We start from the raw sequence: 27,828 nt of genomic DNA, 5'->3' as shown, positions 1-27,828 counted from the left end.
AAATTTTGTTGCTGAAGGCACACAGAAGAGGTGTCTGCACAGCCATTAATATATTCTGCTATCATCTGTGGACAGAAAACCGTATAATTTAACATAAACAAGCTTCAGGTCAATACTCCTCCTTAATGGAATTTACCTGCCTTAGCAATACAGGTGGGCTGCATTTGCTTAAAAATGCAAATCTGAGTTTCCAGCATTCAGGCCACCACAGATATTTGTGTAAACAGGAAAAAAAACAAACACTTTAAGGTCATGATTTTGTTGCAACTTTCTTCAATATCTCTTTTGCTTTGCAGTTAATATAAAAGCTTTTGTAGGTTATAGCTGAAAAATATAAGCAGATGAATTTAGCAGAAAAGAGAGAAAAATGTCATCAAAATAGATAAAACAAAATAATATGCAGTGAAAAGAATTTTTGAAAAGTGATGAGCACACCCAGAAAAGATACCTACATTAGCTTTGTGCTTTTATATTTTTTTGCTTCTCACTCCTAAATGAAAAGCAATATATATTTCCATCTACTCAGAAATGTAAGGAATGCTACAATACCTGAATTTAGTCTGGCACACACACTAAACTGAAGTTAACTTCAGTCCGTTTTAGGATCTGCTAAGACTGGCCCATGCTTTAACTTGCTGTAGCAACTGACTTACATTTTCATGTCAGCTTTTTTTTAACTGATTTTCTTCAAACCTCGCTGCACTTTAAGAAAAAAAGGAAGAGTCAGATGTCTCTTCATTCCTCCTAACTGCAGCTTTTTGTTCCCAAGACAATAGGTAGCTGTATCAGTGCCTCCTGTGTTCCTCTGCACGATCAAGAGATCTGGTGCCAATGTGCCAGCTGAGCTGTAACCAATCTCCCCTGGCTGAGACGTGGATGTGGAAAGGGGAGGCATTGAGATACACGCAAAATCATTGATTATCCCTGAAACACTGAAGTGAAAACTTAAAGTCATGGAATTTAGCAGCTGTTATCAGATGAAATACAACACCTTTTGTGTTACAGGGAATTTGGATTTTGTGAAGGATTAATAACAATTTTGCCATAGCATGGGAGTGCAGTATTTTGAAACAAATATTGGCACTTAAAAAAATCAGGTCAGTTGTCCTTGCTATGCTTCCTCCTGGCTTCTTGTGCACCTGCTCACTGGCTAACCATGGGAAACCGAGAAGTTCTTGCTTTAGAGTAAGCACTTGGCAACAACTAAAAAATCAGTGTGTTATCAACATTATTCTCACACTTAATACAAAACACAACACCATACCACCTACTAAGGAGAAACTAATACCAGCTGAAACCAGGACACAAGCCTACATTCTTTTACCTTGAACAGTCAGCTTTGAGATTTGCTGAGATATATTTTGTACAGTTTTCTGTACAATTCCTAGTAGCATAGTTACAGATGTCAACATATTCACCATCTTGGCAGCAAACAACTAAATTCTTACGTTTATCACATGCAGTGATTTCATCATATTTTGCTGCATGGCAGCCAAGACACTACCTTAGTGATTTCACCATGAAATTAATACTCCCAATGTGCTGAAGGTGCATGTTTCATCTGCAGAAAGGCCACTGTCCTCACTATTTCAAATCCAAGTCGCAATTGATTCTGGAGAACAGGAGATTAGACCTCCACCCTACTTTTTGTCTCGTACCGCTGGTGCAATAATTCTGCGGAAAGATGAGCTTAAAAAAAGGTCACCTAGATTTGTCTGCACAAAACTAATTCAGATGAGGTCATCTAAATTAAACAGTCAGAAAAGACTGGAGTGGACACTGTTGGTAAAACTCTTTGGCTTAGTCAAAGCACCTGATTTCTCTTTGGTAGGTTATGCAAAAGGGAGAAGGAAAAGAGTAAATCAGCCAGCAACAGCCACCTCTCTGTGTTGTGGCACCCACTGGATCCATCTGCCTTAGGCTGAGTGATATTTCCATGACACTTCAGGGTATGGAGCCCCTCACTTGGAATGTAACATCAGAACTGTGACTCAAGAGAATTAATACCGGCTCTACAAATTTCAGCAAGCCTCATCCCTTAAAGTTTTGTAAGATTATGGTAAACTATGACACAACTTGCACTGTGTCCAAGTCCTCTCCCAGTGGCAAAGACAGCAAGGGAAGAACAGACACCCTGTTGGACACTACAGCTGACAGCCCCCGAGAAGGCACCAGAGTGCCACTGGGCTTGATAGATTTGCCACATGGGTTTTGTCCATGCACGCAAGGTTCAAACTCTCCTGTCAGCTATAAACCTCTACTAAAACACTAGGCTTTCAGACAGGACATGAAGAAAGCTGTGACCACTCAAATCTAGAAGTGTGTGACCTCATACTTCTAAGGTCTTAGTCAGCTGGGTTTCAGACACAGTCTGAAGTAGAGGCTTATGTCAAATCTGTGATTAGAATCAGTGTCCATGATGATTTCACTCAATTAACTGCTTAATGACCCTGCTGCTTCTACTGTGTCATAGGGATGTCTGTAAACAGAATTAATCAGAGATTAATCTAAGATAATTAATCAGAGAACCTTTGCAGTGGTTCTAGCCATGAAAGGTTCCAACAGATGCTGTTCGGGCTCATGTTGTCGAGCCTTACTGAGAAAACACGGACAGCACTTTGTTGTCAGGGCTGTTTTGTTTTCCAGACATCAGGTGCCATGGTTGACAGCAAGTAACTTTTTAAAATGAATGCTGAGACTAGGTAAGTATGTATTGAGTGACAACTGCTAGAACAAAAAAGCAGAAAACAAGACTAGGGGATGTTGTCCACTATAAGTGAATACTCAGTGTGTGATACAGGTTCACAATTAGTTTTATTAGAGCCAGATCAACATTTGGAAGATCAAACAGCAGCTGTTGTAGAAATTCTTTCCATCTGTGTCGGTTTCTTCTTCAATGTAGGGACCTTACAATGATCATTTTCCTTTGTTACTTTGGGACTGCATGGCTGCCTGCACTCCACATGGGCGCCACTTTAGGATCATTTGAAAAATTAAGGTAGTGCAGACTATAATAGCCTGACTTTTTTACTGATGATAAATCACTGACATTTCAGAGTCTGCATTGGCTTCCAACGATTTTCTCAAAGACATCTACCCTGAGAGACCCTACAAATTGCAGACTGAAGGGATGGAGGTTTCAGGATGGTTTAAATGAGTTCTTAGAGTACTTTCCAAGTTTGAGGCCTGTCCATAGCTTTTGAGACTGAAAATTCAGAATGACAAACTTCTTCCTATGCCACTGGAGAGGAGAAAAAAAAACCAACCCAAACCACTTTGTTTGCTTAATGTTTTGGAAGCTACTTGGAGCCCTGAGTAGTGTCCAGAGAGACTGACAATTATCAACCTGAAACTAGCCTACCCAAGCCAGAAATTATCCTACCACCTACTGCCCAACAAAAAGCAAGGTTTGCTTTTAAAGATCTAGAGATTAATGAAAGATAAATGAAAGTGGCTGTTATTGAACTCTTGGGTTTCATTACAGCAGTGTAATTAAATGTTCTGTAAGGTTGAACCAAAAATTAAAGGTTCCCTGAATTTACATGGTACAACTGCCTTCTCAGTTTTCACTTGTTTTTTCCTACAGCCTTTTAGAAAAGTCAGAAAAATGCTTAAGCAGAATATAAGGGAATGAAACCGAGGGTGCCAGGTCCGATAATGACTCAGTGTGGGTTGCCTGATGCATGTGCTTGCATAGTATTCCAAGAATAGTTTTAAGTCATTTCCATTCTATCTAAACTGTTCTAGTTCTTGCTGGAGATTGCAATTTGAGCACTCCTCCTTAAATGAAAGCACTGTATCTAGGTGCAGATGGCAACAGTTACAGGCACTAACCAGATGCTGCAGTCTCTAATTTGATTGAAAGGGTATAATTAGACAGCAGAAACACTTCAATGAGAAAGTAACGCACAGAGGAAAGGACAGAAACCACTTAACTGATGCCAAGATACCCCGGCAGTGACAGAGGCTGGGGCCCACGGGTGGAAGGGGCAAAACACCACATCACCTTCTTCAAATGAGAACATTTTTGTTTCCCTAGAGATGTGAATAGGGATTCTATTATCATAGGTTGCCACAGTTCTTCATGTGGGAACGCTGATTAAAACCAGAAGAAGCTTCAGGAGATGAAAGACACAAATATGGCTTCTGTGGTCATTATTAAAAATATTTTTAGCATTGCAATGGTTTTCTTTGAAGATGCAGTTTTATCGACTGAACCAAAATTTAATTTGCATACTATCATGAGTGGTCAGGAAAAAAAAAATCCCATGCCATATTATGTTATGATGCAAAAGAAATGCTTTTGGGAAGTGTAAGGCTGATTTAGATCTACATTTCAATACTTTTCTATTCCAATTCATACGAATATAATACAACCACTCATCAAAACTATCAGGCTTCTGTGCCTGAGCTGTAACAGTAAACCCGCGCCCCCCAACAGAAGAGTTGATACAAGTTAAAGAAAAACCATCACAAAAGAATTATCTTGGTTTAAAATTTCAATGTTCAAAATTCCTAGAAAACAACTCCCAGTTCTTAAATCAGACAGTTAAATTTTGATGGGATGCTATGAGGGCACTTGATTAGCTGATCATTATTTTCCTTTACAATGCGGGGGCACTGCACATAGAGTTTAAAAATTGTATCCTGCTCATTCTACATATCCATGCAAACACACACACAGACATACACATACAATTTTTCAATGTCCTCAAATGCAATCATTTTTGCTATTCAGCATTAGAGACCTAATTAGCATTTGTCCAAGCCAGAGAGTAGCCACAGTGAATATCTGATTAAACTTGAATTATGCCACCTGAGATTTGATCAAACCTTGACTGAACCATCTGTCTTGTAAAAATGTACATTCCTGGAAATGTACAGACATGCAGAACTGATACTTGTGTCCCCTGGCAGTGTGTGAGCTGTCATATATGTGAACTTGCTACCCTTGTGAAATTTTGACTCTAATCATCAAGCTAATCACTTTTCATCACTTTTTCTGTAAAAAAAAAATAAATCTGTCTGGCCAGATCCTTTGTGGAATATGTTGGAAGCAGGCAAGTCAGGTTATGAGCACAAGAGACATTTCCCATTATTTCTAAATGCATTCTGTCCCTTTTTTTCTTTTTATTTGTACAATGCAAACATCTATACTAGCCAGAGCTTTGCAGCTGCTGGCTGGTCCTCAGCCACAAGATGCAAACACACTTGCTTGCCTTGTGATTCTTTATCACTGGAAGTAAGAATGCGTGATGTGACCCCACAAGAATTTCTGTTCCTTAATACGCCCATTTGTTTTCTTTCTTTGTGAAGTTTTAAAACTGTTGTTCCCTTGTCAAGCGTGGCAGGCCGAATCCCTTTGGCAATTTTATCAGGATGGGCCATAGCCACTCTGTGGATGAAGGGAGTGGTCAATTGCACAACCATTATGGTGTGATATGACAAAAATGAAAATTTTGCAGCTGGCAGCATGTAATTCCTGCCTCCCTCCTACTTCTTTGGCTCCATCCTGCTTAAATCCATCCACATAACTCTGGATTTTGAGTTATGCTCCATGCATGTACAAGCATGATATGCTGAAATGTCTGACTATTTCATCCCCTATCCGCCTAGTTAGAAAAAAAAAATTGCTTTCTTAAGTATTTTCATGAGGCTTGCTTATGGCACATCAAGTAGAACTGCTTCTCTGAATCACCAAGGCATAGACAGAATAAGATGACCAGAGATATCAGGTTTGTAAGAGAAGGCTGGAATAACAGCTCAGAGGAAGGACTCAGCTGGGAAAAAAAACCAAGGACATGGTGACTCAGTACTGCTAAATGGAAAGAAAACAGAGAAAGGAAAAAGAGATTGATAACCACATACATTTCTGATGCGGAAATGAAATGAATGCTATAAATACAGAAACTAGAAATTATAACTTATTGCACTGAGTGTATAAAATAACATTTGTTCACCAAAGCTAACATTTGCTGAAGGCATGTCCATTTCTTTGGCCTTGTAACACAAAACACACCAAATTCAAAGTCCTTTAATGGTTGGTAATCTATTCACACACTTCTTATTTCTGAGCCACTTGAGAAATTATGGATGGCTGATGTTTAAATGCATAAATGCCAAGGTTTGAATGCAGAAATGTCAGTGCTTGAATTAATAGAAACTGTCACAGGGTGAAGCAGAAACATTCTGTGAAAAGTAGTATAGCACTATGTGCAAAAATGGTTAATTCACTTTCATTTCTGACAATTGGAGTAATTTTTCAAATAATAATTCCAGAAGATTTTCTCCTATTAGCAAATGATGGTGACACAGTCTCTATTTTGACTACACTTTACAATAAGCTTATAAGGACATAAAAAACCAAAAAAAGAAATAGGCATTAAAAACATACCATATGACAAACTGCCTTCCAAAAGCAATAGTAACGTTTGTCATTTCAGAATTCTGCCAGTTTCAAGCGCAACCTGACACAGATGATCCCATTTCAGTTCTGTGGGATTAAGGGTCAAGATGAAGATCCTGATGTGTAGCTTGTGCAGACCAGGAACTCTGCAGGTCCTGTACACGCCATACAATTTCAAGTTGCTGTATTTGCACTGTTTCCAGGCTCTTTAGCAGAAGACACATAGGTGGCAGTACTTTCTAGATCCATTCCCCTTTGCTACACCTTCATTTGGAGGCATTACATATTCTTCCCTCCTCCCCCTGCCCCAGCTGCTTGTGCTCAGGCATTTCTGTCCCTTTTAACAGCCAAACATCCACACTGGCCATATCCTCCACTTGCTGTCACACAGCCCTCTGTGAGGCACATGGAGTGCTCTGTTCAGAAAACTTACAAGCAAACATTCTTCAACCTAAGCAAAGGAAGGAGTATCTACCAAGCACATCCTAATGGTCCTGGGAACAGACTCTTTGACATGGTCCTTGTCTAGGCAGCTCTCTAAATGCTTATTTGAAAATACTCTCATGTTTTACTTCTGAGAAGAAGTAAAGTTTACCAGAACTTTTTCTCATAAAAGATTTTTTTTATTCCCTGAAAATGGCTATGCAAGTGTTTTCCATATCTAATTAGGTACATCTACAAAAACTTGACGAGCAAGTATGTGTTCAAAAAGAAGTTGAGCGGGTATGCGTTCAAAAAGAAGCAGAGCAAATTCTACTTTGTAAGAAGTGACAGCAATTAAGAATGCACAAAATGTATCCAGAAGGACCACACATCTGAGGGCTGTGACGCTGTGACCATCTGGAACTGCCACTTCTGATCTTGCAAAGCATGGCCAATGCTTACCAGAGGAGGACCATAGTACTCGAAATCATTAGGAACAACTAAAACGAGGACAAAAGCGTGCAGAGAAATTTTAAGTGAAAAATCACCTTAGGAAGGGAAGCTTCAGGCTTCCCCGACTCTTTGGCCGAAGGAGAACCTAACAGGTCAGAGGTGCCCAGGTTTGGCTGGGAGCAGGGGCAGCACACTGCGGACAGGCGGGATGCTCGCCCTTCAAGCTCTGGCTCTGCTGCCAGAGCTTCTTCCCCAGTGACACAAACAACCGCACGCCCCTCTCCCTTTAAACGCCTCCATTCCACAGACCTAGCTATCGAACCACTTTTCTAGAGAGAGAAACGTGCTGCCCTTCTTCCTCTTATCACGCTTTCATACGAGTTTCCGAGCTCTCGGTTCAGCAAGCGCGGAGAGAGCCTCAAACACCCACGAACCCCACGCAAAAACACTCGCTGTAGGAGCAGCTCCGAGCCCGGCACGGCTCCGGCGAGCAGGAAGGGACGTCGCCGCGACCTCGAAGAGGCGCTGCCGGGCGGCAGAGCCCTTCCGCGGGGGTCTGCGGAGCTCGGGGAGAGGCTGCCCCGCTCCCTGGCCGCTCAGCCCCGCTGGGAGCTCGGGGAGCAGCCCCCATCGCGCCCCCCTCCCGGCTCCCCGCGGAGCGGCACTCACCGGACTGGAGGGGCTCTCGGCAGCAGCTCAGCGCCAGCCCGGAGAAGGCCAGGACGGCGGCGAGGGCGGGAGGCTCCATAGGCAGCGGCCGCCGGGCCGCGCCGCGCTCGCAGGCGGCAGCCCCGGCTCTCCGGGGGTGGCAGGCGGCCGGGAAGAGCGCAAAGTGCGGGAAGCGGAGGCCCTACAGCATGTGTCCTGTAAGTGCGCCCCGGCGAGGTGCCGAGTGGCAGATGAGGATCCTATTACCAGCCATGTGACAGGAAAGGATAGAGACCGACATCCCAACCTGCTGCGGCGCGGGACCGCAGGGCTGCCGCTTCCACTTCTGACACCGACAGGTTCGGGCTGGCCGCGTTCGCCCCGGGGCAGCGCTTTGGCCCCGCAGAGCCCTCCTCGCTGGCCGGGACGCCTCGCCACACACACACACAAACTTCTCCATCCCAGCAGCGACCCATTCTCTCTCTCGTCACTCCCCTCGTAGCCAGTGTCCCGCGGAAGAGGTCGGGCAAGAGCCCGTCAGCCCCGGGGCCCGGCCGGCCGCTGCCCCTCCGCGCACGCCCTCCGCCCGCTCGCTGCCCCGGGGGCTGTCGGAGCCCATGAGGGAGCGCAGGTGCAGCCCGGCTCCCCTCTCCTGGAGCCGCCGAGGCACGGACGGACACGGCACGGGGGAGAGGACGCCGCAAACTTTCTGCGTGAGCGGCTCCGCGGGCGGCGAGGTGCCGGCGCCGCACGCTGCGATTTGGGGCGTCCTACTAAAAGTGAAAACAAAAAGCATCACCCGCCCGACAGAAGTGACAGGGCGGCGGAGCCGTGCCGAGGGAGCGCTGGCAGAAAGCAGCGCGGCTGCTGAAGCCCCCGTGTCCTCCCCTAGTCCGCGTCCTGAGGCCGGGCGGGGGCCGCTGTCCCGGCCCCGGGTGGCCGGGAGAGGCACAGGGACAGGAACACAGACAGACACAGAGAAAACCACACAGACAGCCACACAGACAACCACACAGACAGACAGCCACACAGACAGCCATACAGACGGCCACACGAGCGCCCACCACGCCCAGGGACCCGGGACGTTCGCCGGCGGGCACGGACACGGGGACGTGAGGGGACACCCACGCCTGCACCTCAACACACACCCAGAGCGACAAACACAAACACAGCAGCCAACAGCCCCGCCACCGAAAGAGAAGGAGCAGCGTTGCTTTCTGAAAATGCACGTGCAGGAAGATAGGTAGGGTGGGGGTTTTGTTTGTTTTCTTGGGGTTTTTTTAACCTACCTGAAGACACCAAAGGACAAAGTGTCAAGGTGGTAATGTCAAGCTATTGTTTAAACTTCTACAAAGTCTTCACCTGGCCTGTGAGACATTTTAGTAATGGTAGAACAACTTTGTTAAGAAGCAACCAGAAGAACCCCCCCACACACACACAGACACACTAACAAAACAAACATTTAAAAGTTGCTTTGTCAAGAACAGAAATAGGACAAACATCCTTGTGCCCCCTTTACACCACTGCTGTGTAATCTAACAGCAACGCATACAGGGAGAGAACAATTTGCTATTCTGAAAGGGGAAGAATCAAAATACAGTTGTAGGCCTTAACTATTGTATCAACGCACAGTGTGGATGCATCTCACTTTCAGCATACAGAAACCTCCCACCATATAAAGCTGTAAGGTTGTTTGGGGGGGGGGGGATATGCTTACATTTCTTTAGGCCTTTGTGACACACAAAGAAAGCAAAAAATGGTCTCCATATAGTAGCATGGTTTTACATATAAATTTTAATATCACAGCATAATGTGCCACATTGTTTCTTTGAGCTGTATTTCTAGTGAATGCAGCATTTTAGAGCCGATGAAATACTGAATAACAATACCAGTGTTCTGTTAGCTTAGTGCTGTGCTTCTTTTTGGTGATAAGTTCAGAAGTATTGAGTTCTTCCTCACACATACAGTCTTCCTTCCAAGGGCTGTAACCCCATTTTGTTTCCATTCGCTCAATTCCATTTTATCTGGCATTCTATTCCTTGTGGACACTGGAATAGAGAAGGCTTAAAAATTTGTAACAGTTGCTAAGACAGTTCAGAAAATCAACCATATCCCCATTTCAATCCGCCAATATTCCTAGGCAAAACCATTTTCATTCACTATGCTGCCCTCTTTCTCCTCCAATCAGTTGAACACAGTGTTGATAGTGTGTATACACCAGTTGCACTTTTTGTTTTTACCTGTAGCACACTGGCAGTTTGTTGCCCATGGTCATTATTAAATTATTATTTAAAAAGTCACAACAGTTGCTATTTCTTTAAGGGATTCATTTGTGTTTTCAGTTCAGTCAAGGCTTACCTCTGCTCTCTGCATAAATAACACAGACGTGCCAGGACTGCAAGACCGACTACTCCAAATACACTGCCAATAATAATTACTTGTTTGATGGCTGAAAAACAGAGACCAATCACAAAAAAAACCATGAAGACTTTGATATAAATTTCTTCATATCTGTTTGAATGCAGTTGCATGACAATTTTTGAAATTGAAAGATTTAGTGTTAATTTTTCTGTTCTCTTTATTAGTGGAACTGCCTCCCTTGGCAGGGGGATTGGACTAAGTGATGTCCAGAGGTCCCTTCCAACCCTTTACCCTTTCAGAGTCTCTGAAACTGGTAAAGATTAGGAACTCAAAAAATTCCTACGTTTGACCTTTAGGGCAGATGGCTGCAAAAGCTTTGTAACACAAAGGTGAATATGTAGTCAACACTGTGAATGTGCAATATTGATATAGAACTGTCAATCCCAACGACTGAAATAGTTGTGGTCCGTCATCCAGTAACTTCTGAACAAGGCTCACAATTTAATATTTGGCTTAGACATCCTTCACAGGGAGGCACTCAGCCTCTGCCAAGTGATGAGAACCCACCACTGGCTAAAGTAGTTTGTCCAGTAGTGATTTGTCTCTGTTGTGAAATCTCTGTGTTTAGAAAAAGCACAGAAGACTAATGAGATTTCCGACAGCTTTTCAAAATGAACAGTATTTACACAGAGCCTGAGCCTGGAAAAGGAAATCTAAAAGTAAATAGAAGAGGGGGGAGAAAAAAAGAGAAAATAATCCAAAAGACAAACAAAACTAGTTTATATCACCAAATTATTGTCTCCAAAAGACTTTATATACATATTTTGCCACTATCTTATGATTTTTTGCTGAATATTACATCTGATTTTTAGAATCCTCATTTTGCTTTTGCTGGACGGCTTCTTTGTTCTTCCTCTTTGTGATATTCTGTGTAGAGAGCTGTGGTACTGGCAAGACTTGCAGTGGGATTGTAATTAGAAGCATAGCAAAATAATTATTAGCAGAGGATTTCCATGGAAACTTTAGTCCTCGGCAGCAAAACTCAAAAACAACAATATGCAGGCCCAACAACATAATTTGTATTTGAAGTTTCAAAATACCGAAATGGATTTTGTAAAATAACTGGCATTACATTTGCTTGTTTCCACCTCTTTTCCTATCCAATTTCCCTAGTCCCCATGCCTTTATTTCCACTATTCTCTTTTGAAAATGGAAGCACATAGCAACTAAAAACCTTTGTGATTTGCAAGACAGAGCTTGAATCTGATGTGCCACAAAACTGCAGCAAGTATAACAAACACAGCACTGTAAAGAAGTACACCTGTAAGCTTAGAATAACACAGGGCTGGGCCCTGTGCTCTTGACCAGCATGAAAGAAATCATTTGAGAAAGTGTGTGACTAATAGTTCATTCTCAAAGTAAAAATGTGACTGCTGATCACAGTGGCTAGGTCAGTGGTCACCCATTCAGGCACCCAGAAATTGGGAAGGGCTGTACATTAATTTTTCTGGTGTCAAGAACATCTTTGTCACAGGACTTGATAAAATGGCTGTTGGTGAAACAGCAGCATGCTGCTGTGGAAAGAGAAAAACAATAAACAAAACTGACCTCAGCAACAAGAGATTTTGACAACACAAGGACCTTTTCTGTACTGGAGAAGAGAAGGCTTGTGGGATGGAGAATAGAGAAAATAGCCAAATAGAGAAGTAAGACAAGGAAAACTGGTACTGGATTTCATCTATGCCTTTGACCAGAGGCAGAAATGTATTTAGTGGAAAACAAGCACTAGCTGTCCATACTATAAAAATGTGAGAAGTTCAGATATAAGTGAAAGGAAGTTTGAACTGTATTGCCTCTCTCCTCCGTAGAGACCTGCGCCTGTCAATAATATAGTCTTCACAGACAAACATTGACATCTAGCAGAACACCTTATGGAAGAAGGAGAAACAAGGCTAGATACAAATGCCATTAATAGGGCCTAGCAGTAAGAAAAAAAAGAACGGAGAAATTTGTATTTTATATTGCGTTGATCAGTTGTTGGCACTGTCAGTATCCTGCTGCTGTGGACAGCATTGCCATACTCCAGCTTCTGGATGCTAGTAAAACCCATCAATTTTGGTTCACATTGCAAATTAACTAGAACATCAAATATTGAATAATAAGGAAGATCTTTGTTGCAATCAGATCAATAAAATTCTTCCACACCTTGTTTTTCTTTGTCATTTTTCAGGAAAGCACTGGGAAAAAAAATGGTGGGTTTTGTTTGCTCATCCACAAAGCTGTGCCATGTCCCCATCATTCTGAATGCATTTGGTCACTTTATATCTTCCAGCTCCTTTCCTCTGATCTCACAGGGCTGCCTTTCTGTCCCCCTTTTGCTAGTGTAAATGTCAGCATCTGTTTTGCTTATTGAGACGGACTGGCTCTTATCCAGTGTGTATGTGGTTGATGGCAGCAGTGGAAAAATATACTTAGCTTTCAGCTTGGCAGAATGTTTTGCCACTGCCTTTTCAAGATCTGTCCTTTGCAAATTTTTCTGCTGCCCAAACTCACTGCAGTTCATCTTACAAATATTACTAAGTTCAGAAATGCATTGGAAATGTACAAGCAATTGGTACAGGCCAGCAGAGGCTGATGAAATGTGCCAGCATGACAAGAGTTTGTTGCTGATGTGAAGTGCATTTTCCACATTTCTTTAGAAGGGTCTCAGAATGGAGAATCTGTTAGTAAGAATTATTTGATGAGTGCTTTTGGGAACTATTAACTCAGCATTAGAAGTGCTTCAACATGCCTTCTGGCCTTGCATCACCCTGGTGCTTTGAAATATTGCCATCTTGAGGACATTTGGAGTGTATGTGGTGAATGAATAAAAAGAAAATTTTGGGCCATTTTCTGTAAATCATAGAGACAGCCTATGCTACTAAACTGCTACTAAATCCAGCAATCCCGGGCTAATTGATAATCTACTAGTAGTAACACAAGAGGGGTAATAAATCAATGTTTTTTATACTAAATACTATTTCATCATTCACAATACTTTTACTGCTTTAGAATAATAGAATTATGTTTTGAGACAACATAATCTTTTAGAAAAAGAGAGTGGAAGTGTTTAACAAGTGTGGGCTGTGTCTGCTCTTGAATCACAGAATTGCAGAACAGTTGAGGTGGGATGGGACCTCTGGAAGTCATTTTGTCCAGCTCCCCTGTTCAAGCAGGACCACCCAGAGTTGGCCAGGACTTGACAACTTTTGAATATGTCCAGGGAGGGAGACTCTGTAACTTCTCTGGGCAAGCTGTGTGAATCCTAATCACAGTGAAAAGGGGATTTCTGATGTTCAGAGGGAAGCTTTTGTGTTTCAGAGCATGCCCGTGGCCCCTGGTGTTGTCTCTGGGCACCATTGAAAAAAGCCTGGCTCCACCCTCTTTTCACCCACCCTTCAGGTACCTGTACCCATTGATAAAACAAAACCTTTTAAACCTCCACCAAATGCACAAAAACACCAGAAGTCACCTGTTATTTAGATTTGAATAATAGTCTTTCTAGAAATTCAGACATCTCATGTCCAATGTTTCACCAAGTAAGAGAAGTTGCTTTTGTCAAGGGCCATCATGGTATCCTGAGATTGCCTTGTTCTTGATCATGGTTTTTTAGTGACAACATGTGATATCTAAAAGGCGACAGACCTGTTGCGGGGCTGCACTGGGGTGTGTCTCCTGACCAGGCTCCTGACACCTGGCAAGTTCTTTCCTGTGACCCCGTGAGTTCATAGCCCTCATTGCAGGTGAAACGGATGGTTGAGCCCAGCAGGTAGTTAGTATCATTCTTCCTTCCATTGGTTGGATGTTCCAGCCAGCCACAAGAGATCACTAATAAAAGAGACATATCTGGTTAGAGTATTTAGGATTTGGACCAGCAGATCTCCTTTACAATGATTCAAACAGCATTTTAGTGGCAGTTCTACCCTGTAGAAATAACTGTAGTCATGCTCCCAATGGGCCATTAACTTAAAGTTTGGACTAGATGATCCCAGTGGGTCCCTTCCAACCCAGAATATCCTGTTATTCTGTAATGATGTTTCGTGGAATGTTGTATAATGTATAATATCACCTGGCTCTAGATGTTCTACCAGCAGCTTGTGATTCTGATGGGAAAGTCTTGTGGAACTTCCCACTTGAAGGCTCCTTGTTGTCAGGACATCGAATCTGCAGAACGGGTCAGAGCCACAGCTTGAGACCATCTCTTGTACCAGGGGATCAGCAGGGTCTTCATGAGGGGAGAACACGGGCAGAAAGGAGGCATTGTGCTTTTCCCCATAAAAGAAACTGTTCAGTAAGAACTCCGTGTCATAAGTAAAGAGAGAAGTTCCATTTTCAATAGCCCCTTGGGAGACAGGGAAAGAACAATTATGAAATTGTAATTTAATAAATGATTTTCTAAATTGTCAGCATGGCACATGATGAAAACATTGCTAATATTCTGGGAAAAGATAGCTGGCCCTGGCTTTTGCTGTACCTCTGTAACACTGTAGTCTGCTGATGCTGTGTTCAGCTGACCATAGTAGATGGTATTCTGAAAATGTAAACTGTGAAATATGAGGTCTGGCTCTTGATGGAACAAAGTGCTGAACACTCCATCATGGTTTCACTCCCCACATGGGTAGAGGAGGGCATCTTTCTCTTACTCCCTTCTCTTCCCCCAGTACTGGTTGCTTGGCACAGACTTCATTCCCTAGTCCTTAAATCATGAGCTGTTTTGAATTTATAAAGAAAATGTAATAATACACCAGAGAAATTACTTACAGCTAGCTCCAAACTCAAACACCTGCTGGGGACTTGCATGAACTGACATGGTGGTTTTATTCTTGAAGGTGTAGTCATCCTCTGGATTGCCATTCATTACCCCAAAGAGACCCCATGTGTGATTCACAAACTTCTCTGGGAGCAGAACTGTCAGGGTCAGAAATCCTCCACTTCCCCTTATTTCCACTCCAGACCCAGAAGAAAACATCACTGTGATGTTCTGATCAGGTGTAGAATAGAGAAAGAGACCTATAACAATGAGAGGAAGAGGACAAAATACGTAATTATCCATAGTGAAAAAATTGTTGTGTTTTAGCATCAGTTAAAGTCATCAGTTTTAACCATTTTTTCACACAGCTTTTCCTCCCCTCCACTCTGAGCTGCACCCTGAGAAGCATTTAAAGGGAAGTCACTCCTTCACACTACAATTGTGATAAGAAGGCCATTAGAGAGTGGTAGCAAAGAAAGGTCACCGTTGATATAAGATGCCTCCCGGCAGTGTCCCAGACCAGAAGCTTAAAGATATGAGATATCTACATCAGAGAGTGGCAGTGAGTCGGACGCACTGCTCTCAGTGGTCACAGTTTTCCTCTCCTTCTCCCTTATCTTGTCAACACTTCCCTAATCTGGCTTCTTCTCCAGGCCCCCTCAATGTCCCTTCCATTTTTTTTTCTCCCTGCATCTCTGCTTCTGCAGCTCCTTGTCAGTGTAGCCCTCCACCTGCTCTTCAGCCATGTGAGGAATACTAATTGTTAGGCACAGAAATTTTCCTCTGCTGAATAGGAGGATTACTGTTAAAATTGAAGTGATGTATGATGAGTATTTGTCAAATTATGATAAAGACTAATCTAATGATCACAGCCCCATTGGACAAAAAGTCACTTTTTAATAGTCACTTTGGCAGAAGAATAGAGGAATAATATCTGACCTATTGAGAGAGCTCCCAATAGGTAAATGTGAAATTCAGTTATATTTTAGCTATATTTCACTATATTTCATTTTATTTGGTAGGCTCCATTGCATTAGATGCAAGCTCAAAGCAGAATGTAAAGGACAGAGTTTTTAATTCCATTCACTGTCCACAGGATGAGAAGGAAAACCATTGCTCTACAAACGAGCGAAAGGGGACATAAAAGCATGAACACTGCAGCCACCTGTTAAAACATTTCACAAAAGAATGCTGAAAAGAGAGTTAAAATGCATGCACCAAGAGATACATTAACTGTCCATGGGCTCCATTAGAATAGAATTGCTTACAAGGCTGATATGTGTAACTAACCTTTCAAGTCCATCCAAGTTTGTTCAGAGAAGCTGAGAACTCTCTGGTTCAAGAGGACCTCCAGGCTCAAATCCTCAGAGTAGCGCACTTCAATCACATCAGAGTCGTTCTCCTGCATAGCCACTGCAGACAAGCCTGTCCCCTGAGCCCTAGTTTCTTCCAAATAAAAAAACAAGCAAACAACAATGCCATCAAAATGCATCAGCTGGCAGCTGGGCCTGTTGACTGATTTCTAGAACTGGCCTTATGTTTCCTTATGGATGAAAAAAAAGACTTTTTTTGGAGCTCTTCAACACAGTAGAAAACCTTACACTTTCCTTACTCACACCCAATAAAACTAGCAATTACACTTTGATTGGGAAGCTTTTCCTGAAGATATTATCTGCTTTCTGATTACTTTCAGGATGGTGTCCGTTCACAAATGGCCAAAAAAGACGACTAGAGACGACAGGAGGATTGCTGCGAAGTGCAAATTAAGCAAGCTCAGAAGCTCAGAAGATCTTCTTCCTCTCTTACCCACTTACCATTGGGAAAGTGTGCCTGCTGTGTCCTCCCCTGCACTCTCAGAGATGTGAGATCAGACTCTACCAATGTGTATTCTCCTAGGCCATTGAAGGTGAAGTTCAGACCATCAAATGTAAGGAAATGAGGATCCCCAAAAGTAGATGCTATTTTAAAAAGCAAAACCAGAATTTAGAACAAGCAAAAATCACAGCCTGTTACTCCTCAAGTTCATGAGAAAGGAAAGAGGCTAGAAGTCTGTGTCACATACAGTATATGGGAAGATTTTGATATGAATACAGGACAATTACCTTATCTTTGCATCCATATTCTTTCATCCTTATTCCTATTCTAACTTCCATGTAAATCACTCCAAACTGCTTCTAATTTATCTTCTTTTGTATGCCTTGATCTGTGTAATAACTAATACAATGCACCTTGCCATCAAGTTGAAAAGTTGTATTTTCACAAATTCACATTAAACTCTGCTTCAGCCAATACTTTTGATGGGGTTTCTTTAAGCAGCCAAACCACTCACTCATTCATGACCCCTAACTACCTAATGCAATGCAATGCCCTCTACAGTTTTCTCCTTTTTCCCAAAAGCAAACTGCTGCCTCTTTGCACTTCTTTATGGGAAGCCAGCTCCTGCTGGACATCACAGCATCTCAGCAGCACAGAAGGCAAAACATGTGGTTGCAACAGAGGTATGGCAAGATTTGAAGACTGAGTTAAAAGCAAGTGGGAGAAAACCAGAAACACTGTAAATTGTAAAACATTCTTATTTGATGTGAATATTTCTCATCATGATAGCTTTTCTAGCTACTTCTTAGTTGTCACTAACCATCTCTAACCACACTTTTTTCTGAAGAAGTCCACACTGACGATATAAAGTCATGGACATTGACTACTCTGCTTTGGCTGTTTAGGTTCTAGGGCTGAGTGAGATGCTCAACAGCAGAAAATCTTGCAGCACAATTAAAAAACACATACGGATTTTGTAAGTGCCATATCAACAGAAACCTTCCACGGAATTTTTCCATAGGACATTGTATCCTCACCATTGTCAACTGATACATGCACATATACAAATATTCTAAAAGCCAACACTGTATCAAAAATAAGGAAAATTTGAAGCCCTTACCAGCTCGGGGCGGGCGGTACGTTCTGCAGTCACTAGAGGGCCGCCTTTTCATATAGAAGTCACAATTCCCAGACCACAGGCAGCAGTAATAGAAGCTGATAACGTCGTAAAGCCAATGGGAAAAGCCAGGTATCCGGGGAGGCTTCAAGAAAGGTGGTGAACCCCAGTCATGCCCTCGATCAGGTGTGCTGCCTCCGGTGGAGTCGTGTGTGAGGATTTGGGTTCCGGTGGAGTCATAGCAGCACTGCTGTCCAGCCCCATACTGGGGACTGATAGGGAAAAACAGCAAGAAAATCATCCTTTAGCTCTGTGGGGTCCATTTCTATTTAGGGGTTACTTATTGCCTTTTTAGGGATACAGCTAAATATTTCGGTTGCCAAGCTTTATCTGATGTCCAGTTAGACTTCAGCCCTGACTTCTGTGATGCTGCTGTCTTTGAGGTGAAAGGATTAGTTAAAAAAACACAGTTTAAATTTTTTTCTTTACCTGGCTTGAATGGCTCTTACACAATGCACAGCACCAGGATGATAAGTACACACGCTCCCCTTTTCAATGTCACAGCCATAATCTGTCTGAAAAAGATCAATGTTCACACTTAATGGGGTTCTTTCCTCACTGTCCTTTCTGTTCTTACATTCTGTTCCCACCCTTCGTATCTGACGTATGTGTAAAGTTGAACTGGTTGAGGTTGTGTCTTGAATAGCATGGATTGATAGGAAAAACGGTGAATTTAAAACTGAAGTGTCTGGAGCAACATCTGACCTGAACATTTTGCAGTCTGCTACAACAGACCTAGAAGAACAAATGCAGCCCTGTGGGGATTCAGCTGTAAGTGTACAACAAACACAGACACAACAGAGTAAATGTTTATCCTATGTTCTTAGACAGAGGCAGCAGATCTATTTTTTATCTTCACAAGCTTTTAACTGTACATATCATGTTTGGAGCTTCTTAACCAGAATAGTAACAAGGTTTAACTATTTTTTTTTAAATGCATAAAGGCATGCCATCATTCGGTATTATAAATAGGAGAGAAAGTTACTCTCATCTGGTCCTCAGATCAGCAGTGTTAGTGAAAGTGTAGACTGAATGGCAATTGATTTCTTATCTTTTGTCAGTTCCTTGACAACAGTGAAGCTGAGAAGAAGGAAGGAAGCAGGATAAAGGAAATAATGGATTACAGCTCTGGGCTTGAGCTCTGAAGTACATGGCAGAAGGGTTTGCAGCAAAGTATGATGAAATAGGGAGAAATAGTTTGTTACAGAATGGGATATCACCTTCAAACAGACTGTCATCTTGTAGGATATTGAAGAAGTCATCCCTGCTCCCAGCTCCACAGAGTGTCTTCAGTCTACCATTGGAATTACTGCTTTAATTCCATGTTTGAATGTAATTTCCATCTCCTATCCTATAGGCACTTTTATTCGGACTACCTAGATAAGCTGTATTTACCTCTGTCAGTCTGATATGCCACTTGGGTAAATCTAAATATAACTTAATTTCCTTGCAATGGCTTTTAGAGAGGGAAGAGGGCTGTGTGTGGAGTTTGGCACTCCTTAAGCTTCGACCTGGAATAAGCCAGAGGGATCAATGAATAACTTACATGGAACCTGCCAGTGTCAGCTCTTGCCTGTGCCAAGGTGCAAGGGCAGTCTATAATTTCTTCCAAGAAGTTTGGAAGCAACTCTTCCTTTCTGTCCCATTCGATACATTTTGCAGTTGCCCATGCATTTGGGTCATTTCTGAAGTCTTTCTCAAGGTGCCAAGCCAATGCATGCTCTGGGCTCCAGACTGATGGAATGTTGCTGGAAAAAAAAAATAAAGAAACAAAAAATAGATCTGATAGCTGAACAAGCACCATTTTGACAGTAGCACTGTGGCTCAATTGCTAATTACAATTAAAAAGCATCTTCTGATTTTCTACTTATTTCATTGCAAAGCCCACTTCTTTGTTTTTCCTTCAGAAAGGTATGGCAAATCAAAATTTCCCAAATTCAGGAGGTGACAGGACGGCATGCAGCAAGTATGCAGTAATCAGAATACATTTTAGTAATCATGATTGTGACTTACATGGATCCTTTTAGAGGCAGGTTTTCTATTCATGCCTTTTGACACTTTTCATTTAGGCCAGAATGAAGAATATCTGGATTCTTTAACAAAACATAACATCTTCACCCCAGTAATATCAGGACTAATGGCTACAGAAACCATTCAGAATCCTTGAAATGTTCCAAAGCCACTCTGCTTTTCCCCCATGAAAAAAACATCATACACAAAGTTTAATAAAAAACCCTCTAGAAGGAGAAAAGGTTATCCATCTCTGGGCAGTGACTCCTAAATCTTAAAAAAGGTTCTGACAAATCAGCAATATGTTCTAACACTGAAGAGGTGGCATTTATATACTCAGAGTCTACACCATCTACATCAAATCTGCAGACGTGGAAGAATTATACAGGAATACTCAGGGAGCACTTACACAGGGAGTTCACAAAAAATCATGGGGAAATATGCAATTAAATAAAAGGAAATGTGCATAAAATTTGAAGAAATGCAAAAGCCTACATACAAAATAGAAGAGGAAGGCCTGTGGCTGCAGTGACTGGAGTTCCACAATTAGGGACTCCTCCACAGCTGTGACAAGACAGAAGAATGAGCAGGTCCTAGTCTGGTGAGAGCGTGGGTTTGGCTGGAGTAATTCTCTTCATAGCAGCCACGTTTTAGATTTGTGAGCAAAACAGTGCTGATAACACACCAGTGTTTGAGCTGCTGCTGAGCAGGGCTGGCACGGTGTCAAGGTCTTCTCTGTTTCTCATGCTGGCCCCCAGGGAGGGCAGGAGGGAACACAGTCATGACAGCCAACCCAAACTGACCAAAGGGATATTCCATGCCCTGGACCATCACCTCCATCAATAAAATTGCACGGGTGTTTTTCCAAAGCAGCCCTTACTGGGTGACTGACTGTGCATCAGTCTGCTCGTGGCAGACTTTGTGATTCTTCCTCCATCCTCCTCTCTACTTAGTAAACTGTCTTTATGTTGGCCCATGAGTTTTTCTCACTTTTGACCTCCCAGTTTTCTCCCCATTTTTTCACATGAAATGGAGCTTGAGTCTCAGTTTTGAATGCCAAAGGAGTTAAGAGCTTATAAGGTAAGCTATTATTATTATTGCTATTACTACTTTTACTACTGTTACTACTGTTACTACTACTACTACTAATACTACTAATACTACTACTATATGTTGTGATGCACTTGCCTCTGCCCATCCAAATAGTTGCTGGGTATAATTCTCAACATTCCAAAGTCCCATGTACTGTAATTTCCTTCGGTGGGTACAGGAAGGAAAGAATATTGCCCTGTGTTGGGGATTCCTCTTGCCAAAGTATACAGGTATTTCCATTCAGCCATCCAGTTCTCTGAATAACTGTCACCTGTCAGATAGAGGAAGAAAATGGTTTTGGATGCTGGAAAAGAACAATTGCCACAAGACTGAAATTAGATGTCTCCACCCATACGTACATGAAGAGGAAAAGCTGACATTATTGTCATTGGTTATTTATCCTTGCAGGTGTCTTCTTGAGGCCTCAGTGAAAGCAATCACAAGCTGTGCAGAGCTCTGCACATAAGTTATGTGTGTGATAAATGCTTGTGCACAGGCAAGAAATGGGTTGCTTACCTGTTTCCTGGTATCCCCAGACTTCTATGTTGACGTGGGTTACTGCAAATGTCTGGTGTGCCCAGGTAAGAGTTAAGTTTCCACCAGTGTTGGGGGTGCCATAGTATTGCCATTTCGTCTCATTTACCAATGTGCATTTTTCTCCATCTGAAACTTTGCTGTGATGTACTGCATTGCAGAGCAGAAAAAGAGGGCTAATGACATTTTGGCTTTGCATAGTCCTGAAAAAATGCTATTATATTATTTAAGATTTAGCAGTATTTCCCCTGGGTATGTTTCACACAGCACAGGATGCATGGCATGGAAAGAATAAGCTGAAGCTGAGAGAATGCAACCATTACTTATATTTTCAGTCCTTAGATTGCAACACCACAATGCAACTATTTGAAGAGGGGACAAAAAGGGATAGAAATAGGGATGAAGTGGGAACTGTTTAGGTCAACCTTATTTTTAAGCAGGACTTTTTATCACTCAATGCTGCTGCTGCTGCTACTCAATTGCTGTGAAAATTCATCTCTCAGAAGATGAATTAACATGAGGCCAGCAAGACTTTCTTTTCTGAGGCCTGTTAAGGAAGCATAAAACTCATCCAAAGGAAAAGATGTATAATCTTGCATGCATGGAAGAAGAAGAGGGATGCTGTAGATTTAAGTAACCTGATAACCAAGTTCCTGAGTAGGGAAATGTTGACCCATCATCTGCAGAAACTTCAAAAGGGATGAAACCAGTCTCATAAAGCAACGGGGAGATGCAGTGGCCTCTTCCATCCTTGTCAACATAGCCACTGGTTATGATTTGCTGCTTGAACCTGTAGATGTTGAAAACACTTTTCAGTGTCACCATAGATAGAAGGAAAATTCTGAATGTGTTTCAACAAGCAACCTTGTGTCATGTGTGGATCATTTCAAGTTTTGCTTGAAGCAGGGAATATAAAGTGGAAAAATCTGCTCATTCCATCAATGTGAATTCTGCTGTGAACTGCACAAATATACAGCAATCCACAAACCTTCAATTTACTATTTAATTACTGGGGGAGGGAGACATGATAAATTAGCAACCAAGGGGCAACAGGAAGAGGAAGATAATGTTATAGCACTAGTAGGATTGCAGGGTGGCTAAAAATGACCATGATGCAGAGTTATTGAAAATACCTGATTTGTTTGTTTTGGTTTGTTTTTTTTTTTTTTCTGGTAAGTCCTGTGAAGGCGACAAAAGTAATTTCATGCTGTTCTAGAATTTACATTGCAAAGGTTAAATCAGAACTCATTGCTTTTTATTTAATTATTTGATTCCAGTTAGGGCTCTTGCCCAATGTCCTAAGGTACAACCCCACCTGTGACTCTTCAAGACTGATATATGAGGACTGCATATCTACTCCAAGTGTCAGAGAGAGCTGGGGCCTGCCAGAAGTACCTTTGCTTGTCTGCACTGAAATTTGCCTCAGCTATAATTATGTAATTCTGCAGATACTTCAAAGTACACAGTTGTGTTCTACAGAATGAATGCCTTGGTCAAAGGTTTTCCAAATAAAGAATTGAAAACCTTTTCAGGTACTGCTATCCAGATGGGAAGGACTCCAAAATCTCACTCAAAACCTTCTGTGGAAATAATAGCCCAATACTGGGGTCATCAAAATTCAGTGTACTGTAGGTATTGCAGGTGCCACGTGCAGCTAAGTGTGATACAGGCTGACACATTTAGGATCCACAGCTTTCTCTTACAGGAAAAACATCAGGTGTCCTACCTACATTTCTGTCTTGCTGTTTTCTCATTCAGATTAAGAACTAAATGCTTCTTTCCCATAAAGGGAAATGCTAAAGAAATACTGACAATCAAGTGCCCTGAAAGGAAATTCTTTTCAAAAAGTCACTGTTTTAATATGTTAAGGGAAGAATGAGCAGAATCATGATTGTACCACACAATAACTCAACCTAAGAGAAACAATCTAGTGTAGAAATACCATCAATGAGTATCCTTGAGGCTGAGGGTGAGCAGAACTTTTGTACATTTCAGGACTCTAACAACTATACAAAGTTTTCACTTCTGTATAGTGAGTCTTGTTTTGTGGTAATTGCCTGTTGTTGGAAAGTGAGATTATCAAGTTCTTCATCCCTTTGGCAGAGGAATACAAAATCATAGCCCACCTGCATTTTATCACAGAAGAGGCATGAAGAGTTGTGTTGGTAATCAAAAAGTCTTTGCCTCCCATAAGAGATCCTGAGTATGGAGAAATTTGAAGACAGAATTCTTTATAATCAGCACAGCATATCCCCAAGGACTGGCATGTCACCTGGCAAGAACAGGTACCAAGCACCTCCCCACATCGGCGCGCACAAGAATCTTGAGCACCTTGTTAAAAGAAGAAAAAAAGAGTCAGGAATGTTATTGAACTCTTCTAGATGTTCTCTGAAGCACAAGTACATCATCCAAAGGACTGCTGTAAGTAAATAAAACAGGCTGGTTATGTTAGTTTAGGAATATACTTAGGTGAAGGTTGTAATCACCTGCATATTAAAGTTGCTCCATTTTGAATGGCAAAATACATTTATTTACCTGCCAGCCACTACACCATTTCATGAATTCCATGGGTATTTTTACATGTAATAGACAGATAAATCTCCAAAGCAGACCCTCAGTGAGTGTCACTAATTACATTTATTTTTGAGAATAAGTCTTAAACATATCAGAACAGGGGGTTCCCCACCATTAACCCTACATGGGAATCAGTAAGAACCGACAGGCAGTGCTCTTGGAAAGTTAATATCAGCAATGAAATGGGCTCCAATGCAAGTTCATTAAGAGCTACTGAAATGTCTTTGTTCTGTGCATTACATTTGAGTCTGGACTTAACAAGGCAGGTGTTATGAGCCCTGGGTACACAGACAGGTGAGTAGCCTTTTGGCTTTACAGACTGTGAGTAATTACTGGACATCACATGGAAAACTACTCAACAAATAAAACAGTGAGAAGAAGACAGTCATTACAGCAACACTGTCAAGAATAGCCGGATTTCACAAGCAGTTAAGGGGGAGTTAAGTGAGATGGACAAGCTTCACAGACAGCTGGGAGCACTGAGGACTTTTTGGGAAGTGGAATCTGGCAAGGATAACACTGCTTGGGAGCTATATCAGGATACCATGCAATGCTGAGATGATCTAGGTAAGTATCTGAAATTCTAAATTTGGACATGGATCTTGCAAAATTGGAACTAATTATGAAAAATAACTAAAGGAGGATTGATTATTTGGGAGGACACAAGCAAAAAGAAAGGCAGGGATCAAGGTGGGTGGTGAAGAACAATCACGGGAAAATGCAAAGAAGGGAAGTAGAAAAGCTTGTTCAATATGGGAAGCTACAAAGTTTTTCTCTGTCTTTAAATAAATTCACTGCATTCTCCAGATTGTCTGTTTACTTACAGAAGAGATCCACTGACCTGCTGGAAACTATAGAGGAAGGGATTGAAAACAACACCATGCAGGTAAAACCTGGCCTGTGTGCCTTTGCTTTAGCTTGTAAAGATGGTCTCAGCAATTTCTTACCAAGGTGAGTATTCTGAAGGAGAGAAGCCAAAAAGGTTTGCACTTAAAAGCAGCAAAATGTTTGAAAATCACTCACCTGCATTCCAAAGAGCACTGAGGGTGGAGAGAATGAAGAAAGAAACATCTAAGCCAATGAATTTCATATTTTGTCCAGATGATTCAGGATGGCTGATTGTGGTAGTCTTCGTGCTAGTCTGGGAAAAGCCTTTAATGTTAACAGGTGTCCAGAAATAAACAAGATTCTTGCTGTCCAAAGGTTTGTTGTAAATTACTGAAGCAAAACAAATTGAATGAAATGCTCCATTTCAGAGGTCATTTCCAATCCAGGAAAAGATAGAAGGGGAGATAGTCACTGCAACTCCTTCACATTAATAGTCAAGTTTTTTCTGAAAGAGGGGTAGATGTTTATTGTTTTACAAGTATTTCTGCTTCAAAGTTCAAGGCCATGGGATTATTGGCACAAGTTCTATGTTTTAATTTTGCTGGAGGAACTAAAACTTGTTATCACTTAGAAAAATGATAAAGAATACATGCTGACAGTACAGTTTTGTTCAGAAGATAATGAGATATTGAGGAGCATGTTTACTGCGCTGTATGTGACAGCATGAGGGTTGATTTAAAGAAGGTAGACCCCTCCTTTTCTCTCATTTTAAGGGGTTAAATTGAAGGAAACTCACCCTTTTTCATCATTTTAAGGGCTTAAATCAGTGGGTTCCCCTCCATTTCAGAGCACCTCTACCTGTTCCCCAGCACCACGTCTCTTGTGTGGAAGCAATCCTTTTGAGTATATGCAATTTTGGAGATGGAATTGAAATTCCGGCAATGGGATCCAGGAACAGAACGACAGCTCTTTTCCATAGGAAGGAAAACACGCGGCCCCGGTGTTTCAGGTGCAGGTGCCAGGCTGTCCAGGGCAGGTAAAGGCCCCCAAGTCCTCTCTGTCCTGGCGGACTTAGTCCGGGAGCAGCCCTGAATTTTGTGGGTGGAATCTGAGCGACGGGCACGTGAGCAGGGACTTGCCCGACTCGCGGGTGTCACCTGGTGACTTAGAGCGCTACTGCAAACCCGAAATGAGCCCACGTGCAGCGTGCGCCAGCGATATTCCTGCTCGGGAACTGCAGACCATCACACGTGCAGAGGAGCAGGAAACTGCAGCCTGGAGCTGGGCTCTGAAAGCAAGGAAGCTGAAACTGGTTCTTTGGATAAACCCGTATGTACAAACTCCTTTTTTGTCTCATCTGTCAGGGTCTGTAGGACTGAATCTTTGCAATCGAGAGACAGTAGAGTTGTTAGTAACACTTAAACCTCTCAAATGTTCTTATGTCGCAGAGAACTGGGCCGGCACTGAGCTACTCCCACGTGCCTGGAGTGCTTTGGGGAGGGGGCAAGATGATGTCCCACTTCTTCCTGGAAAAAATGGCAAGAAGATAAAAAGTAGTTTCCCTTCTCTCTCTCTGACCCATAACCGAAGCAGTTCTGGAGGACAACATCGACATCACTGCTTCCCCCAGTTTGGGTGAAATATTAATATAATTTATAAATATTCCCTTTCCCTGCTCCTCAGTCCTTCACTGCACAGAGAGCAGATTTACTCCATCCTTGGTTCCCAACAACACCTTTCCAGCCCAAATCCCAGTTCTCAAAGGCCCAAATAAAACAGACCTAAGGCATTGGTTTAATCATTGCCTGGAATTCCCAGCTCTATATTCCCTGGGTTGCTCGACCAAACACTCACAGCAGACTCACCTGAGCCCAGAGACTGCCCTCACACTAAGCCCATCACCAGTGGTGGTGGTTCAGATTGGAAAGATGTAGGAGCAGCAATGTTGGGGCCTTGCTGGGATGGCCTTGGCATGGCTATTCCAGTGCTAGTGCTCCTGGAGCTCTGGGCTCTTAGAATCTCTCAAGCCTAAGCCTAGCCCCAGCCCTCACAAAAAAGAAAAAAAAGAATGCCTTGTGTAGGCTGTTGAGTTCCCTGCCGGAAGAGAGGGAGCAGCTCATCAGGAATGCACTTCTCTCTTGGCTCTGGAACGCTTTCATTATCATGCACAACCAGGATAAACAAGTGAGATTAGAAACCCTCTAAGCAAAATCTGTGCTCGGGCGAGTAGAGCTTTGCAGGACCCATGCTAATCCTGCTCTACAAAGCACATTCCAAACATTTGGCACCTCCTGCATTTATAGGAATGAAGGAAGTCATGTCCCTACTGGCCTTCACCCCCTTCAGGGGGATAGATGGGCCCTACCTCTCAAAGCTCTTTGCCCAGTGAGCCTGCCAGGGAAGCAAGCTCATGGCTGCCCTTGGAACCTGCCTCTAAATAGTTTCATTCTGGCAGGATGATGGAGTGGAGCCTGGCTGTTATTCCTACCCCCTGGGTCACACAAGGTAGCAGTGACGTGATGGAAGAACTTGGGCTCTGTCATGGCAACTCATCTGTCACTGCCCCGCTGAGATCTGCAGCAGAACTGGTGTCACTTTGGTGAGGAGGGGGATGGTCCCAGTGCTGCTCCACTGCCCACAGCAGGAGCTGTTTCTCATTAGGAAAGTGAAAGGCTTTTCTCCACGCTGCCAAAGGCCATCTGTCTATTTATTTGCTGA

General features: G+C 42.5%; 2 protein-coding genes across 3 annotated transcripts in view; both read right to left on the bottom strand.

Moving 5' to 3' along the window:
• KREMEN1 (kringle containing transmembrane protein 1) overlaps nucleotides 1-8,348 on the bottom strand; it is a 30,239-nt gene extending 21,891 nt beyond the window's left edge. The window contains exon 1 of the mRNA XM_066199355.1: nucleotides 7,952-8,348. Coding sequence (XP_066055452.1) covers nucleotides 7,952-8,030 — 79 coding nt within the window. The 5' untranslated portion in view covers nucleotides 8,031-8,348. The remainder of the gene's footprint in view (nucleotides 1-7,951) is intronic.
• A 1,358-nt stretch (nucleotides 8,349-9,706) lies between these two features.
• SUSD2 (sushi domain containing 2) lies at nucleotides 9,707-26,330 on the bottom strand. 2 transcript variants are annotated; one of them, XM_066199816.1, is made up of 16 exons: nucleotides 25,907-26,328; nucleotides 25,306-25,322; nucleotides 23,835-24,039; nucleotides 22,347-22,498; nucleotides 21,691-21,858; nucleotides 21,271-21,445; nucleotides 19,619-19,820; nucleotides 18,502-18,587; nucleotides 18,016-18,284; nucleotides 16,895-17,038; nucleotides 16,371-16,526; nucleotides 15,092-15,340; nucleotides 14,400-14,672; nucleotides 13,976-14,158; nucleotides 10,289-10,379; nucleotides 9,707-9,978 (listed from the first exon to the last, which is right to left on the bottom strand). In XM_066199816.1, the coding sequence occupies exons 3-16, from the start codon at nucleotides 23,897-23,899 to the stop codon at nucleotides 9,963-9,965; spliced, it is 2,229 nt and encodes a 742-aa protein (XP_066055913.1). In that variant the 5' UTR covers nucleotides 23,900-24,039; nucleotides 25,306-25,322; nucleotides 25,907-26,328; the 3' UTR covers nucleotides 9,707-9,962. The 2 variants fall into 2 exon arrangements, with proteins under 2 accessions (XP_066055913.1, XP_066055912.1); XM_066199815.1 differs by having other exon boundaries at nucleotides 25,306-26,330.
• Nucleotides 26,331-27,828: the final 1,498 nt, after the last annotated feature.

This window comes from Chamaea fasciata, unplaced genomic scaffold (genome assembly GCF_029207755.1).
Source record: "Chamaea fasciata isolate MVZ Bird 193981 ecotype frontalis unplaced genomic scaffold, bChaFas1.0.hap1 SCAF_18, whole genome shotgun sequence".
NCBI lineage: Eukaryota > Metazoa > Chordata > Aves > Passeriformes > Sylviidae > Chamaea > Chamaea fasciata.
Note: the sequence above shows the minus strand (reverse complement) of the source record. Positions and strands in the feature narration are given on the sequence as shown.